The following is a 14,729-nucleotide window of genomic DNA, read 5'->3' as shown; positions in this document are numbered from 1 at the left end:
AGATCAGTGGTTTTAAAATGACTTTTTCAACAAAATCTTAGCAGAAGCTCATTTATAGAGCAGCCATGGGGGGAGGGGGCCATTCGCCATGTTCCATTCTGAGGACCTGCTTGCCCCTGCCCCCATCCCCACCCTCTGGTCAGGGCTCACCAGTACCCTGGGTTCGGTCCCAGCCTGGCCTTTAGCCTGTGACCTTGGACAAATCCTCTTGCCTTCTGGGCCTCATTCCTCACCTATACATGAGGCCAGCTGAGCCGTTGCTGGTCATAGGGCCCTCCCTGAGGGCCAGGCCCTGTGGGAAGTCTCTTTTAATTGATCCTTAAGAGCCCCAGTAGGAGACAGGCCAAGAGGCAAAGCCATGTGCCCAAGGGTGAGCTTCGGTGCCCCCAGAGCTCCAGCCTGGGCTCAGGGAAGCCAGCCACTTGGAAGGGCCTTCCCACCTTCCTGTGCTCATCTGCAAAATGGGGATGATATTAGCATCTTCTCTGGGGAATTCTTGTGAACATTAGACCGAGGTACCACTGCCCGGCATGCAGGAAGTGCCTGAGGACCCTCATGGATTATCACAGGGTTTTCTTTCTGGGCCTTTCTCCTGCTTTGTGACCCCCCTGCCCATGTGAGGGCCGAGCCTTTTTGGGGTAGGGTGTAGGGGCTGGTCCAGGGAGCCAAGTAGTGGAGCCTGCAGATACCTGAGGCTGCTGTGGGTTCTGTGGCTGGGTCGTTCCCCTCTGGTGCCCTGCAGAGCGTGCCCGAACTACAGCCAGGTGGCCGGCTGGGTTTGAAGGCTGGCTTGGTGGCTTCCTGCTTGTGTGGCCTCGGTTTCTGAGGTTCTCAATGCTGGTGTCCCTCACAGTCACTGGGGGCTAGTTAAAAGGCAGGTGGCTGAGCAGGATCCAGGGTCTGGGCAGGAGGCAGTACAGCGCCGGGTGATTCTGCTGTGGACCATGGTTTGAGAACTGCTCACCCCATGTCTTCCAGGCTTAGCAGGTGCTGGTACCTGCAAGGGTAGGACCCAGGTTCTGAATCCTGTCCGAGGCAGAGGGGGCAGCCTTGCTGTTGTGCTTGGGCCCTTCCCAAGAACATATATAGAATGATTTCAACAGATATTTTCCTAGGCACCTACCATGTGTCAGGCACTGTTCTAGAAGCTGGAGACACTATAGTGAACCCAACAGATGGGTTCTAGGCATTTTGGGTTTCAGACAAGTGGGAGAGGTGGTAAACATTTCTGTTGTCACCATGGCAATAGGCTCCACCTGATCTGTGCCCATTTCTTCTCTGTCTTCCTCTCAAACACCTTCCTCCTCACTCTCCCCACCCTATCCTCCTGGCTGGTCTTCAAACTGGGCAACCACACCCCTGCCTCAGGGCCTTTGCACTACCTGGAACACTCCTCCCAGACATCCCCAGATTCACAACTCACTCCTTCCCACCCCGAAGTCTTTCTTCAAATTTTGCAGTGAACCCTTTTCTGATCACCCTGTTTCAAATCACGGACACACAGTAGCGCGCCCTTTCCCCCTTATATTTCCTGGCTTTAATTTTACCTTGAGCAGTTATCACTTTCTAAGATGCTTTGCAGTTCGCTCATTTATTCTCTTCTTTCTTTCTCACTCACACACACACACACATACACTATTTTATATGTTCCACAAGGCAAAGGGTTCTCTCCTCTGCTTTGCCAGGCGCTGGTGCAGACTCTGGAGTACAGAAGTGAGCACTTAGTAGGTGTTCAGTAAACATTTGTGGAATAAAAGTAAACAAATGATTAGCTAAAGCAAAGCTGGGGCAGAGTGTAGGGGATGGGACGCAGCAGGGGTAAAGGACAGGGGAGACCTCCTGAAGAGGTGACAGTTGAGCACTGGCCTGAAAGAAGTGAGCAGTCATTGTGGCTGCCGGAGGCTCCAGACGGCATGGGCAGGAAAAGCAATCCTAAGCCTGCAGCTGGACCTTCGAGGGTCCTACGGTTGCCACAGTTTTGTCCTCTGCTCCAAGTGTGGGGAGTTGGAGGGATGCCTCAGTTGAAGAGAGCCAACTACTCCTGGCCCCAGCTCCCAGGACCCCCATGTGTCCCAGGGGAATGCGCCTAGCGGAGGGAAGGGGTTAACCTCAGACCTCCCTGGTTCCCCTAATCAACCCCAGGCCGCTGGAAGCCCCAGTTGCAGCCCTGGGAAGGAGCAGCTTGCCTCCCTGCCCGCTGGCCCCCTGCCAGCCACCGATGGGCTTTCATCTGCTCACAGGGGGCTGATTCACGGCAGACCACCCCGGGCCCAGCACCCGCCTGCGATTCCACGCGGTTGTTAAGAGTCGGGTGTAAATCTCCTGACAGGCCGCAGAATGGGCCTAGGGCCCGGGTGCCCCACCCCACGGCTGGGCAGACAGTGGCTGCTGTGTCTGGGTTGTGGCCACACCAGAGCCGGGCCCGGCAGCCAAGGAGGCAGCCGAGTGGCTTCATATGGGTGAAAGGCCCCATAATTGGGAGCCTTCATTGTTCCCCACAGATGACCCTGGTCCTGTGGCCCTGCCCGGCTCCTCGGCTCCCTGCTCTCTGCCCCTGTGGGCCTCTCGTTACCCTCCACCCAGCTGAAGCGGGACACTGAGCTGGCCTCCTGCCAGTCAGACCTCATGGCCAGACACCCTAGCTCCCCTCTCCTGGAGGTCTTAGAAAGCCAAGATCTCTGCAGCCAAGCTCCATGCAATGTGCTGACCATTCTAGGTTTGACCTTGACCACATGCCTCCACTTTGTCATCTGTAAAATGTGACCGTAGCAGAGGTGAGAGGGTTGTGGCTGTTGGAGACAATACTCATGGCTCACCTGGCACAGCGTTTGGTGACGTTGGAGGGGCTCTCAGTGGTTTGAGCCCAGCTGCTGGAGGCTGACATGCCGCCTGAGCCAGGTCCCGAGGGTGAGGTGCTCCCCATCCTCCCCGCAGAGTGCTCCACTTTTAAACTCTGGGCTCTGTCCTCGGCTCCTCCTCACTCTCCGGGGTTGATGGTGTGTAACCATTGTATAAGTGTGGAAACTGAGGCTCAGAGGAGGGAAGGGACTCGGTGGGTTAAAGCGGGGCATGTTTAGAGTTGGCCTCTCAGCACTGACCTTCAGAGCAGGGCAGGGCTCCTGATCAAGTCCACTGGCACCTGTCATCTTCTGCTCCCACACCCGTCCTCCTGGACCTGCAGAGGCCGCCGTGGGCTGGGCCTGCCAGACCTGAACACCCAGTGTCTGGAGCCCCTGATCTCTAGAGCACAGCGTCCTTTCCTGTGGGATGGGCTCCAGGAAGAGGAGGTGGCCGGGTGCTCCCTGTGTGACCTCCAGCCTGCCACTGACCACCTCCAAGCCTGTTTTCTCACCTATAAAGTAAGGACAGTGTAGACCTCCCACATGGTGGGGTGGAGAAAGGCAGTGCACGCCACCTGCTCAGACCCTGGAGAGGCGGAAGCGCCCGGTGTGTGTGGATGCTGCTTTGTTCATCCACGCTTGCTACTGCTCACGGCCCACAGGGGTGCTGGAGGGCTCGGTGCCAGGAGAGGGGGCTTCCTGGGCTGAGCCCCAAAGGGCAGGAAAGCATTCCTGCCTGAGCTGTGGCTGTGAAGTGCGACAGGCAGAGAATACTCGAGAAACCCCGTGAACAGCCGCAGCAGGAGGAAGAGGTGGTACGTGGGCCCCGGAACAGCCAGCCCCGCCTTCTACATTCTGGGGCCCCGGTCTGGCCAGTGGCTGGTACTTGCAGTCTTAAGTCATGGACTTTCCAAGCGAGAGGGGCCTCAGCGAGCAGCCCATGCAGGGGGGAAACTGAGGCACGGCGAGAGATCCCTGTTTCGCTCCCACTGTGGGTAGCTGAATGAAAGAGGCCTATTCTGCAGGCCCCTCTTCTTTCCTCGGGCACAGGAAGTTCCGTTCTGCTCCCAGTGTGAAGGCCGGCCTCGTGGCACTGAGACTCTCGGGCACCCCGACTGCGTGGAGCCTCCTCGGTTCCTTGGCTCCTCCCTGGCAGTGGCTCCAGCCTTCCCCAGCAACAAGGAAGCAGTTCCCAAAGTGCTATTAAAACTCTCTTCCCCAGGAAGTCTGCCCTGTGTGAAGGCAGAACAACACATGGTGGGAATGTGTGCTCTGGGGCCAGGTTACCTGATTTATATCCCAGACCAAGCATTCGGCGAGGGTCTCATCTTGAAGCCTCAGTGGCCCATCTGTACAATGGGAGCAACAGGGAAAGCATCAAGAGAAAGAACACTGGACTTTGAGTTCTTGGACTTGTTGGGTTCTGGTTGACAATGCTGACTCTGCTGTCCTGGCTTTGTGTCCCAGACACGACTTACCATCCTGGCCTCCATGTTCTGGTCTCTAATATGAGGGTGATCATCCTGTCTCCCTTGGAACAAGCTGGGGTGGAAGTTCCTGTCGAGATGGCAGTGACCCACGTGGCTAGAGGGCGTTCACAGAACAGGTTTAGCCAGCACCACCACCTGTGAGGGTGCCATGATGGGGACCCTGTGGCTTGGGGTGGGAGAAAGGGAGAGTGACTTTAGTGAGGCCCCCAGAATGCAAGTGGCAGGGCCCGGCCTCGAACCCAGGCCTGCTGTGAACCTCACCCTCATTCTGCTGGGCCACAAGAGTCACTGTAAACACTTTGTACACAGTGTGACTCAGAAACGGGACTTTATTCGTCAGTGACGATAACAACAGGGCCTGAGGTTTTGCACCAGCTTTGGTGTAGCCCCATTGGCTCACTCTGAGCTTGCGGTTGACTAAGACACCCAGATCCTTTGTGCTCAAGCTGCTGTCAGGTCAGCCTGCGGTCTCCAGGTCCATCTGGCCGGCTTCCTGCCGGGTGAGAGGGTTCTGAATTTATTCGTCCCCCAGTTTGTTCACTCTGCTCTGCCATTTTCGGATGCATCAGCAGCAAGGGCAACATTTCCTCCAGGGCTGAGGCTGAGCCTTTCAGCCCTCCCCAAGAAACCAAGTCCTCAAGGGTGTCCATTAACCAGGTCTCGGTGGCTGAGGTTACATAACTAACCGGACAGTGAAGTTTCGAACATGGTGGTTACAAACTGGCAGCCCCTGGGCAAGACACGTTCTACAAAGTGGTCAGTTTGGCTTTTTGGTTGTTGTTGTTCAGTGTTTGAATTAACTGCCAGCATATGAAATATGGGAGATTTCATATAAAAGCAGGTTTATGGTTTCTCCTGGTCATTCGGAAACTCTGGCAACACTGAACCCACCCCCACCAGAGCACCAGTCAGCTAGACTAGGTGGTAACTACCCCTCTGATAAGGCACACCCTCCCTAGTCTGCCCCAGTCCCCACTCGTCCCATGTACCTCATCTACTGGACTTGTCAAGCCCCCCATAGGCACCTCAGTTTTTGGCCCTGGCTCCAGTCAAACTCATCCCCAACCCACATTTCCTCCTTTGTTGCCAAGGGTCTTGGGAGGCAGCAGTGGGGAGCCTGGCCGGACGCCCAGCTGTCAGATGTCCCGTTTCAGCTGTCAAATGTCCCTGACTCTAGGCCTGGGGTCTTCTCATGGAGAAAGTGGGTTCCCTAGTTCTAGGTGCCTTGCTGAGCCCGCTGTGGCTCCCAGGACTGCCTGTTCCATTTCTAAGGGCTCTCAGGTGCCCATTTGAGCTTGTGGCAGGGATGGGTAGGGAGCATGGGGACCTGTGGGGTCTGGGGGTCCCAGAATCCATTGCTTTCCCATTTTAAAAACCAGATATCAAGCCCATTTCTAGGCCTCTAGCTCTGTCCCCTCATTCCCAGTGCTGGTCAACACTGCCAGGCCCCAAGGATGCCCTTTTCTAGGTCTTCAGGAAGGGCAGTGAGGAGTTCTACTCTACCTCCCAGCTACTTCTCGCTCCTTCTTTTCTCCTTTTCAATCTAGAAAGTTCCCCAGGTCACTACAGACCTGAGGACACAGGCAAGCCTTGCCCTCTCCCTTGGCTCCTCCCCAGACTTTTTTCCGAGAGGTCCTAGGTATGGGAGATCCTTCCCCCTTCCTCACTGTGTGACCTCAGGCCAACCTCTTCTTTGCCTGCCAGAAGAAGAAAGGGCCCCTACCTGCCTGGCCTCCTCCCTCAGTGGCCAGGCAAGCAGAATGGGCCAGCCTCTCTGGGGCTGAGCAGCAGAGCCCAGGAATGCCCTGGCCTGTGTGTGAGCAGCCCATGCCCACATCTGCCCAGGAGAAATCCCCAGACACACGGAGGTGGGAACAGGCACGTTCTCAGGAGTACCACATGTGAGGGAATGATGCAGGGAATTTGGAAACAACCTAAGTGTCCATCTGAGGAGAATGGCTGAGGAAACTCAGTGTCCAGGTGATATGACTAGCAGGCACGAGGGAGGGCCCCCGGCTCCTGAGGGAGGTCTGTGTTCTGGGGCTGGCTGCCTCCCCGGTTTACGGGTAAGATAACTGAGGCGGTGCTCCAGGGTGCACTGCTGGGAAAGCAAGTTACAGAATGATGCAACCAGGCTGAGACCATTCAAGAAAGTGCAGTGAGAAACTCTATGTTTTCCACGCATGTAAAACCAAAAAGGGCTGGAAGGAAAGACCTCACACGGGAGTTCTGGGGAGAGGCTTGGGGGGACTCAAAGGAGCCATAGCCATGTTGGCAATGCTTTTATTTTTGTGGATATTCGAGTGTTGCTTGTGAAACGTAAAATGTGTAATTGAAATGTGTGTGTGTGTGTGTGTGTGTGTTCGTTCCCTGGAAGCTTGATGTTTTTCAAGAAGCCTTGAAGGTGGCCTCAGCTGGCTACATGAAGGAAGGGGGAGAAGCATGTGGGCCCCAGGGTGACTCAGGGCTGGATGGGGGCAACCGGCCCATTTCAGGGCCACCTCCCAGATGGGGGGGCGTGGGGTCTGGGGTGCTGAGAGGCAGAGGGTGACAACACTCCTGGGTTCTCTCCCTCATCCCCTACAGAAGCCTGTTTGAGTCACTTGCCCATGCCTGTTACCTCAGTTTCCCCTTCTGCTAAACAGTGTGTTTTAGGGATTCAGGTATGAGAATGAGTATTTCTGCTCAAGGAGGTCGGGCTGAGATCAGTATGGCAGCCCAGGGCGGTACCTTTGAGGATTCTCTGTTCAGAAAGCCTTCGGAGAACCTGAGAAAAGAGGTTGGTAGTGACCTAAGGGTTCTTCCTGCAGAGGCCTAAGGTTAGACCTCAGGAAGAACTTCCCCAGCAGCCGAGGCGTTTCTGTCCCCCTGAGACTCTCGGGAGCCAGCTGCTGATGGGCTCCCCATGCTCTGCAGGACACCGGCAGAAGCTGGAGGACCAGACCAAGGCGTTCTCCGACCGCTTCCCAGACCTGGAACGGGTGCGCATGCGGGTGACACCGAGCATGCCCAGCCCCCGCGGCTCGCTCAGCACCACAAGCCACTTCAACAGCCAGGCCCAGACCCCCATCCAAGGTACAGCACAGCGGGGGCTGTGGTGGGGGTGGGGAGGACGAAGACCTCGACGCGGTCCTTGTGCTCCAGACCAAAAGCTCATCTGGAAGTCACTCTCTGCTTCGCCCTATGTCATAAAAGAGGCAGCTGTGCTCATTTGCTCCTACAGATGTTTTCCTGAGGGACACTCTGGGCACAGGCCTAGGCGAGGCTCTTCAGTCACTCACACAGCAAATGTTTATTGGCGCCCACTATGTGCCATGCCGGCACCTGGCCCCAGGGATCAGCCTGGACAGACACGATCCCTGTCCTCCAGGATCTCACTGTCCCCTGGGGAAGTGGGCCTTACTCTCATAGTGTACCCGTTAAATGGGGTGTGACTTGTCCAGGGAACCTGTGGCAGACATGTCCCCACGGAACACACCTTCCCCACAAGCCTCAGCTTTCTCACCCGAAGATGGGGTGGTGGTGGACGCCTCTGCCCAGGGCTGGAGTGACATTCAAGTGCTGTGACTGCACTCAAACTCTGTGAACTGGAAAATGGTGTTGCAGCCCTGGAGAAAGCATCACCTGGGGAAGGTCCCATGGACCCAAAGACTCCTCCCGAACAGAAAGGAGGAGAAAGGCCTCTGGGCCGAGGCCCAGGAAAGGGTCCCTATCCCCATAGCCCGGATGCATACATCAGGCACAATCAAAGCTAGACCTCAGGCCTTCCAGAGTAGACGGATGCCTGGCACACAGCAAGTGCTCAGTAGATGGTTGGATGGTGAACATTGACTCCTCTCCTGGCTCGGTCAGCCAGGGGGTCAGCCTGGGGGTCGGGCACAGCAGGCCGTGTGCACAGCGGGCCCTTGGGCCAGGCTGGGGCAGAGTGCACTCCTTGGCAGTACTGAGTGGAGGCAGGAGGGCTGGTTGCTGTCACGCACTGTGGGTGTCGTTCTTTCTCTGTCCTCCAGGGCCTGGTTAGAACCCATTTGGCAGATGAGTGATGGTGGCAGACTTGAGGTAGCCCCTTAGTGTAAAGAGAAAGTCCCTCACACTCTGGCCTGAGAAGCCGGGCCTTGATGAGGTGGGGCGGGGCCTCTGGCCCAGCTGCTCTGAACCTGTGGGCTAGCAAGTTTGAGCTACTCGGCAGCTCTTAAGCTGCAGTTGAGTGTGGAGTGGGTGGGGGAGGGCTGCAGGGCAGCGGCCTGACTTCAGGGGGAGGGGGAGGTACTCTGCACTCTGGGCTCATGCCCACCCCTGCCCAGAAGCTGTCCGTGCTCCTGTCTCCCACAGGTCAGCATTGATCAAGGTCCAGCAGCCTATTACTTCAGGCCCTACCTGGCCCCGGGCAGAGCTGCAGCCCAGTGGGGCATGGGTTCCCAGCCAGGGAGTCTGGTATCCAGCAGGTGGGGTGCACAGTCGTGAAGGCAGAGCTGAGGCAGCAGTGCCTGAGGGAACCTGAGGCAGATTACCCTCCCTCTGTCCAGCCCCAGAGGACAAGGTCCAGCCAGCAGCAAGCAGAGCCCCTGCCTCTACCCTGGGGCTGGGAGGAGAGGTGGGGCCTGAGTTGGGTGTGCCTGGCCCACTTCCCCTTCTGCATTTTCCGTGGGGCTCCGCAGCCCCTCCCTGACCACCCACAATACTGGGTCTCGGGCTGCCTCTGTGGCCCTTTAACCCAGCCCGACCTCCTCTTCCCCAGGTCTGACCCCTTTGGAGTGAGAGGAAGGGCTCGTTTGACAATCAGGACCAGGGAAAGACTATGAACCTTGCAATCAAGTGGACTGGGTTTGGAATTCTGCGTCAGCCAGACACTGGCTGTGTGCTCCTAGGCTAGTCACTTAACCTCTCTGGGCCTCAGTTTTCTCATCTGTAAAGTGGAAAGGAGAAGGTACCTGTCACAGAGGGGTGTTGGCAGGGCTGGGTTTGGGGCCCTCTCGCTGGCCCTCCCCTTCTGGCAGGACCAGCCTCTGCCTCAGACTCCGTCCTGGGGATCCCCTCAGGACACTTCACCACCACATCTCGGTGCCTGTTAATAGCTTTGACCCCCGGCTTTGGTCACTGGCAAGCAGTGCTGAGGCCCCATCCCCTCCATATCCTAGCCCCCGGCCTCCCCAGCTGCGGCCGCCCACAATGGGGGCTTCTAACAGCTCAAAGGGCTCATTCAGCCACCACGCAGCAGCTGGGGCAATTTGGAGAAGAAAATAAACATTTCCTTCCAGTGTTGGGATTGGCTGCTCGACAGCCGGCCAGCTCCGGTTTCCTGGGGCTACTGGGCTGGGAGGGGCTGGAGGGCAGGAGCCTCAGGGGTACTGAGGGCAGACACTTCCCCACCACCCTGGGAGGGAGGGAGGCAAGAGGGGGCAGCGGTAGTCTGGGCAGGCCCAGCTCAGAGCCTGTAGCCCATGTAAACTCCAAGGGGCGGGCACACTAGACCCAGGCCCACCGTGCCCACCCTATTTCCTGGGCTGCAGCCCTGCTGTCCCATCCTGGGGTCCCTGTTTGGGTTTCCTTTGCTTTGGAAATGGGGCTCCTGTCCAGTGGGTCGCACTCACCTCTTAGGCTCAGAGCAGAGGAGTCAGCCTCATGTTTGGCTGTGTTTGGGGTACCAGGCAGTGCCAACAAGACCTCCTTCCTTGGGGTTATGAGGGTGGGGAGCCAGGCACTTCTGGCCGGCTAGGCTTCAAGGCAGCACCGACCAGCAAAAGCACCTGGTAGGGAGACATTCCAGGGGGACCCCTGCCCCCACCTTGAGCAAGGGAACATCCATTCCATTCTGATCCATAGTCAGTACCAGAGCCCACTACTGAGTTAACCTCTCAAAGCCCAGAGAAGGTACACATCTCACCTCAGGTCGCACAGCACCTCAGGCAAATCTGGGGAAGCAAGGCCCTGGCCGGTTGGCTCAGCGGTAGAGCGTCAGCCTAGCGTGCAGAGGACCCGGGTTCGATTCCCGGCCAGGGCACACAGGAGAAGCGCCCATTTGCTTCTCCACCTCTCCGCCGCGCTTTCCCTCTCTGTCTCTCTCTTCCCCTCCCGCAGCCAAGGCTCCATTGGAGCAAAGATGGCCCGGGCGCTGGGGATGGCTCTGTGGCCTATGCCTCAGGCGCTAGAGTGGCTCTGGTCGCAACATGGCGACGCCCAGGATGGGCAGAGCATCGCCTCCTGGTGGGCAGAGCGTCGCCCCTGGTGGGCGTGCCGGGTGGATCCCGGTCGGGCGCATGCGGGAGTCTGTCTGACTGTCTCTCCCTGTTTCCAGCTTCAGAAAAATGAAAAAAAAAAAAAAAAAAAAAATCTGGGGAAGCAAGAGGCCTGAGGGCACCTGCAGCTCCCTGTCCTCAGCCAAGCCTTAGTTGCAGTAGGTGGTGCCAGCCCAGAGCTGCCGAGGGGGCAGAGGCTGATCTCCCTGACTCCTCGCGTGGGCTGCACAGAGAGGTGGGCCAGACAGACCTTCCTTCAGGACCACAGCTGGGGGCTTACCCACCTCCCCGCTGCTGCCAGGGTCACTCCCCTGGCCAGGGTACAAGGAAGACTGAGGGCCCGGGGGTCATCCTTGCAGGGCCCCAAAAGGGCCAGTTCTCTTGGGTGCCCAGAGCAAGAGGTGTCACGGCCACTGCCACGGCACAGACCCTCCTCGGGCCTCTACTCTGTGCCCAGTCTAAGCATTTTACAAGTATTGACTGATTTAATTCCTAGGATCTGTTACTGTCTGTCTCATTTTTCATGTGGGATGACTGATGCACAGAGAATTTAAGTGACTTGCCCAAGGGCACACAGCTAGTAAGTGTCAGAACCAAGATGAGTATCCAGCTGCAGAGGCCGCACAGTTCACCTTTGTCCTGTGCTGCCTCAGAGAGGAGACCGCTACCTGTCAGGCCTGTGATGGGGCTCAAGACTGGAACCCAAGAGTTTTGTGCCAGGCCCAGTGTGCTCTGTGACCATTAGGCAAATGCCTCACCCTCTCTGGGCCTCAGCTTTCCTGACAGGGAAGTTAGACTCAATCCCAAAGCCCCTTTGAATGCTGAGGTATTGGGGATCTGTGTAAACAAAAGTGGGGGGCAAAGGCTCAGGTGCCCTTGTCTTGGAGTCTGGTGAGGAGCCAAACTGGACGTGGGCTGGACACTGAGTCTCTCTGACAACAGCAGGTTCCGGGCCACCAAGCCCCCTGGCCGCCATCTCACTTTGCTGCTGAGGCAAGCGAAGGTGGCCTCTCGTTGCCCGCAGGTGGCTCTAGAGACACAGGCACAGAGCAAGGTGTGTGGGGGTGGGGGCCCCTCCGGACCTGTGCCCCAACAGGCACAGACTCAAGACTCTATAGATTCTGTAGCCTAACCCCTGCCCGGCAGGAGCGGCGTGGGCATACATAGCACCCCAGCAAAGAGCAGAAAGCGGAGGCCTCATGAGCAGTTTGAGTTCTTTCTGCAATGTCTGGAAAATTAATCTTTCTCTCTGCCTCAGTTTCCTTATCTGCAAAAGCAGGTTCTGAATCCCTGGGAGGGAGGGAGGGAGGGAGGGAGGGAGGGAGGGAGGGAGGCAGGCAGGCAGGCAGAAGCTGCCAGGCCAGGCCTGTACTGGCCCTGTCAGCTCCCACTCTAACACCCCTAAGAGCCCTCGGCGCTGCTAGGCTGTGAAGAGGATTCCAAGAGGTAACAGAGAGCCTCCCCCTCCTCCGGCCGCCCAGGGAGGCGCCCATGGCCACCGCTGGCCCAGGTGCCTGCTCCTACCTGCTTCGAGGCAGGGTCATAGAGTCGGGAGCACTCCTGCCCGCAGGCGACCGCAGCAGTAAGAGCAGAGCCAGATGTAGATCCAGGGAGCCGGCCACAGGCCCCTGAACCTGAGCCCTGCGGTGGTTCTTTCCCTTCAGTTAAACTTACTGGGGTAACATGGTTAGTAAGACATAAATTTCAGATGGACAACTTTATGACACATCTGTATACTCGACTGTGTGCTCACCACCCGAAGCCCCGCCTCCTCCCGTCACAGTGCATTTGATCCCCCTTGAGCAAGGTCGTTCTTAAAGAAGGTCGCTGGGGTGGTGTTGGGCTGTGACTGACCATCCTCCTTGCTGTCCCCCAGGCACCTCGGACCTGAACCCTTTCTCCGACCCCCGCCAGTTCGACCGCCCCTTCCCAGCTCTACAGACCCTCACGGAGAGCCGCTTCCCGGACCCCAGGATGCATTACCCGGGGGCCATGTCGGCTGCCTTCCCCTACAGTGCCACGCCCTCAGGCACGAGCATCAGCAGCCTCAGCGTGGCCAGCATGCCAGCCACCAGCCGCTTCCACCACACCTACCTCCCGCCGCCCTACCCCGGGGCCCCGCAGAACCAGAGCGGGCCTTTCCAGGCCAACCCGTCCCCGTACCACCTCTACTATGGCGCGTCCTCTGGCTCCTATCAGTTCTCCATGGTGGCCGGCAGCAGCAGCGGGGGCGACCGCTCGCCCACGCGCATGCTGGCCTCCTGCACCAGCAGTGCCGCCTCTGTGGCCGCCGGCAACCTCATGAACCCCAGCCTGGGCGGCCAGAGCGATGGTGTGGAGGCCGACGGCAGCCACAGCAACTCACCCACCGCCTTGAGCACGCCGGGCCGCATGGACGAGGCCGTATGGCGGCCCTACTGACCTCCTGGGTCAAAGTGGACTGTTCCCAATGGAGGCCAGGGCCCCAGGAACCTTTCCAACAAGTGGCTGGCCAAGCTCCAAGGCTCGAGGCAGGAATGGGACCTATGCTCCATGGCAGCCATGGGCCCAGGGTCCACAGGTCTGGGGCCGAGAGCTGGTGGGCGGCTCTGAGAGCGTCTAGTCCAGCCATGTCTTTGGACAGAGGGGCGAGGACCGCCCCAGGACACCTCCCCCAGTCCAGATTTGTCATCTCATCCCACTTTTCCTGTGGGAAAAGTATCCTCCTCCAGCCACCTCTCGTGGTGGCCTGGCTGTCCCCAGCTATGCCCAGTGTTGTCACAGGGCCCAGGTCTCCTGGGACAGAGACCATCTCTGTTCCAGAGAAAGGCAGCATTTGCCTACATGGTTTGGCCTCTTATCCACAGGGCCCTGAGAGACCTCCCCACCCCACCTTCCTCGGAGACCTGCAGCCCAGAGGCCCAGCCCTTCCTCTGCATTCACACAAATTGAGGCAGAACTGGAAGGTCCTCCCACCCTAAGAAGGGTTCCCTTCATTGTATAAACAGGGAAGGGACCCATCCAGAGTCCCAAAAAAGACCGCTGGCAGAGATGGAGGGCACCCCCAAGCCAGTCTTCCCACGATTCCTGATCCTGACAGCGAAGAAGCCCCGTCCCGTCCAGGCGCCTGTGGGTCCCCTGCTTCTGGCAGCAGGCTCCCCAAACCAGGGAAGGCAGATGGGTCCTCCTTGCACTTTACCAGCCCAAGGCATTCACTCTCTTCTGTTGGTCAGGGGCCAGGAATCCCCCTTCACCCTAGGCTGGTCTCAAAATTGCAATTTTTGGAGAGAACATAGAGGCCAGGTAGGTCCTAGCGGAAAGCACTGGGGTGAGAGGTCACAGGGTCAGATGTCAATGTCCCTATCCTACCTAGGTCCAGCCAAGCTGTGTACACCCCTAAACCCTACCTCGTGGAAGACCCAACCAAATCTTCCAACCTCTAACACACAACTCTCCATCTTTAACCAATACTGAACCAAAATCCATCTTGAACCAAAGCTAGTTTTTTAAAACTGATTTTAGAAAAAGAAGCTTCAGTCAAACACTTTCAAACACAATCCCTTACAAGTAATGCCTCAAGATAATGAACAATATCCCTCCCCCTTCCGAGTATGGAATTGTTGGGACCTCAATATTGCCCCAAGAGGTCACATTGGTTTGGCAGCATCCCACCAACATTTCCCAGAGGCTGGCCCTGGTGGGAACCAAGGGAAACACTGGTGAGATGCTAGAATCTCACGTCTGGCTCTTGAACATTTATCCAAGAGGGCGTTCTGCACAGGTGGGTGGGAGGTGGAGCGCAGGACTGGGGGAGGGCAGAGCAGAAGAGGTTCAGCCTCTGCTCGGCACCCGTGCCAGGGCTGAGGTAAAGATTGCCCCTTCAGTTTGTAAGTGGGAAAGCAAGCCTTGCCCAGGGTTCAGGCTGTGTGGATTCCTATGTCTAGAAGGGCTTATGTGGAAAAGAGCAAGAAAGCTTACAGGGACAGACAGCATGTGGTTTTCAGCCACATCCTCTGTGTATGCGGGAATCTCCCCATCAAAATGCTCCTGAGTGGTTGTCTCTGTCATAGCACTCGGCTGCTGTTCCACCCCCACCTGTCACAGCAGCCAGAGACGCACAGCGGTTTCACACTCTGGACATATAGGATGTCCTCCTGATCTTCATTATTCATACCCCTCCTGCT

The 14,729-nt window shown here is 57.6% G+C and overlaps 1 protein-coding gene across 2 annotated transcripts in view; it reads left to right on the top strand.

Annotated features, from left to right (window-relative positions):
* Positions 1 to 14,057, top strand: part of RUNX3 (RUNX family transcription factor 3) — a 60,304-nt gene extending 46,247 nt beyond the window's left edge. For both annotated transcript variants that reach the window (XM_066375462.1, XM_066375461.1), the window contains 2 exons: positions 7,247 to 7,405; positions 12,443 to 14,057. In XM_066375462.1, coding sequence (XP_066231559.1) covers positions 7,247 to 7,405; positions 12,443 to 12,987 — 704 coding nt within the window. In that variant the 3' untranslated portion in view covers positions 12,988 to 14,057. The remainder of the gene's footprint in view (positions 1 to 7,246; positions 7,406 to 12,442) is intronic.
* Positions 14,058 to 14,729: the final 672 nt, after the last annotated feature.

Source organism: Saccopteryx leptura, chromosome 3 (genome assembly GCF_036850995.1).
Source record: "Saccopteryx leptura isolate mSacLep1 chromosome 3, mSacLep1_pri_phased_curated, whole genome shotgun sequence".
NCBI classification, from domain to species: domain Eukaryota; kingdom Metazoa; phylum Chordata; class Mammalia; order Chiroptera; family Emballonuridae; genus Saccopteryx; species Saccopteryx leptura.
The sequence above is the reverse complement of the archived record's forward strand: the minus strand, read 5'-3'. Positions and strand labels throughout refer to the sequence as shown.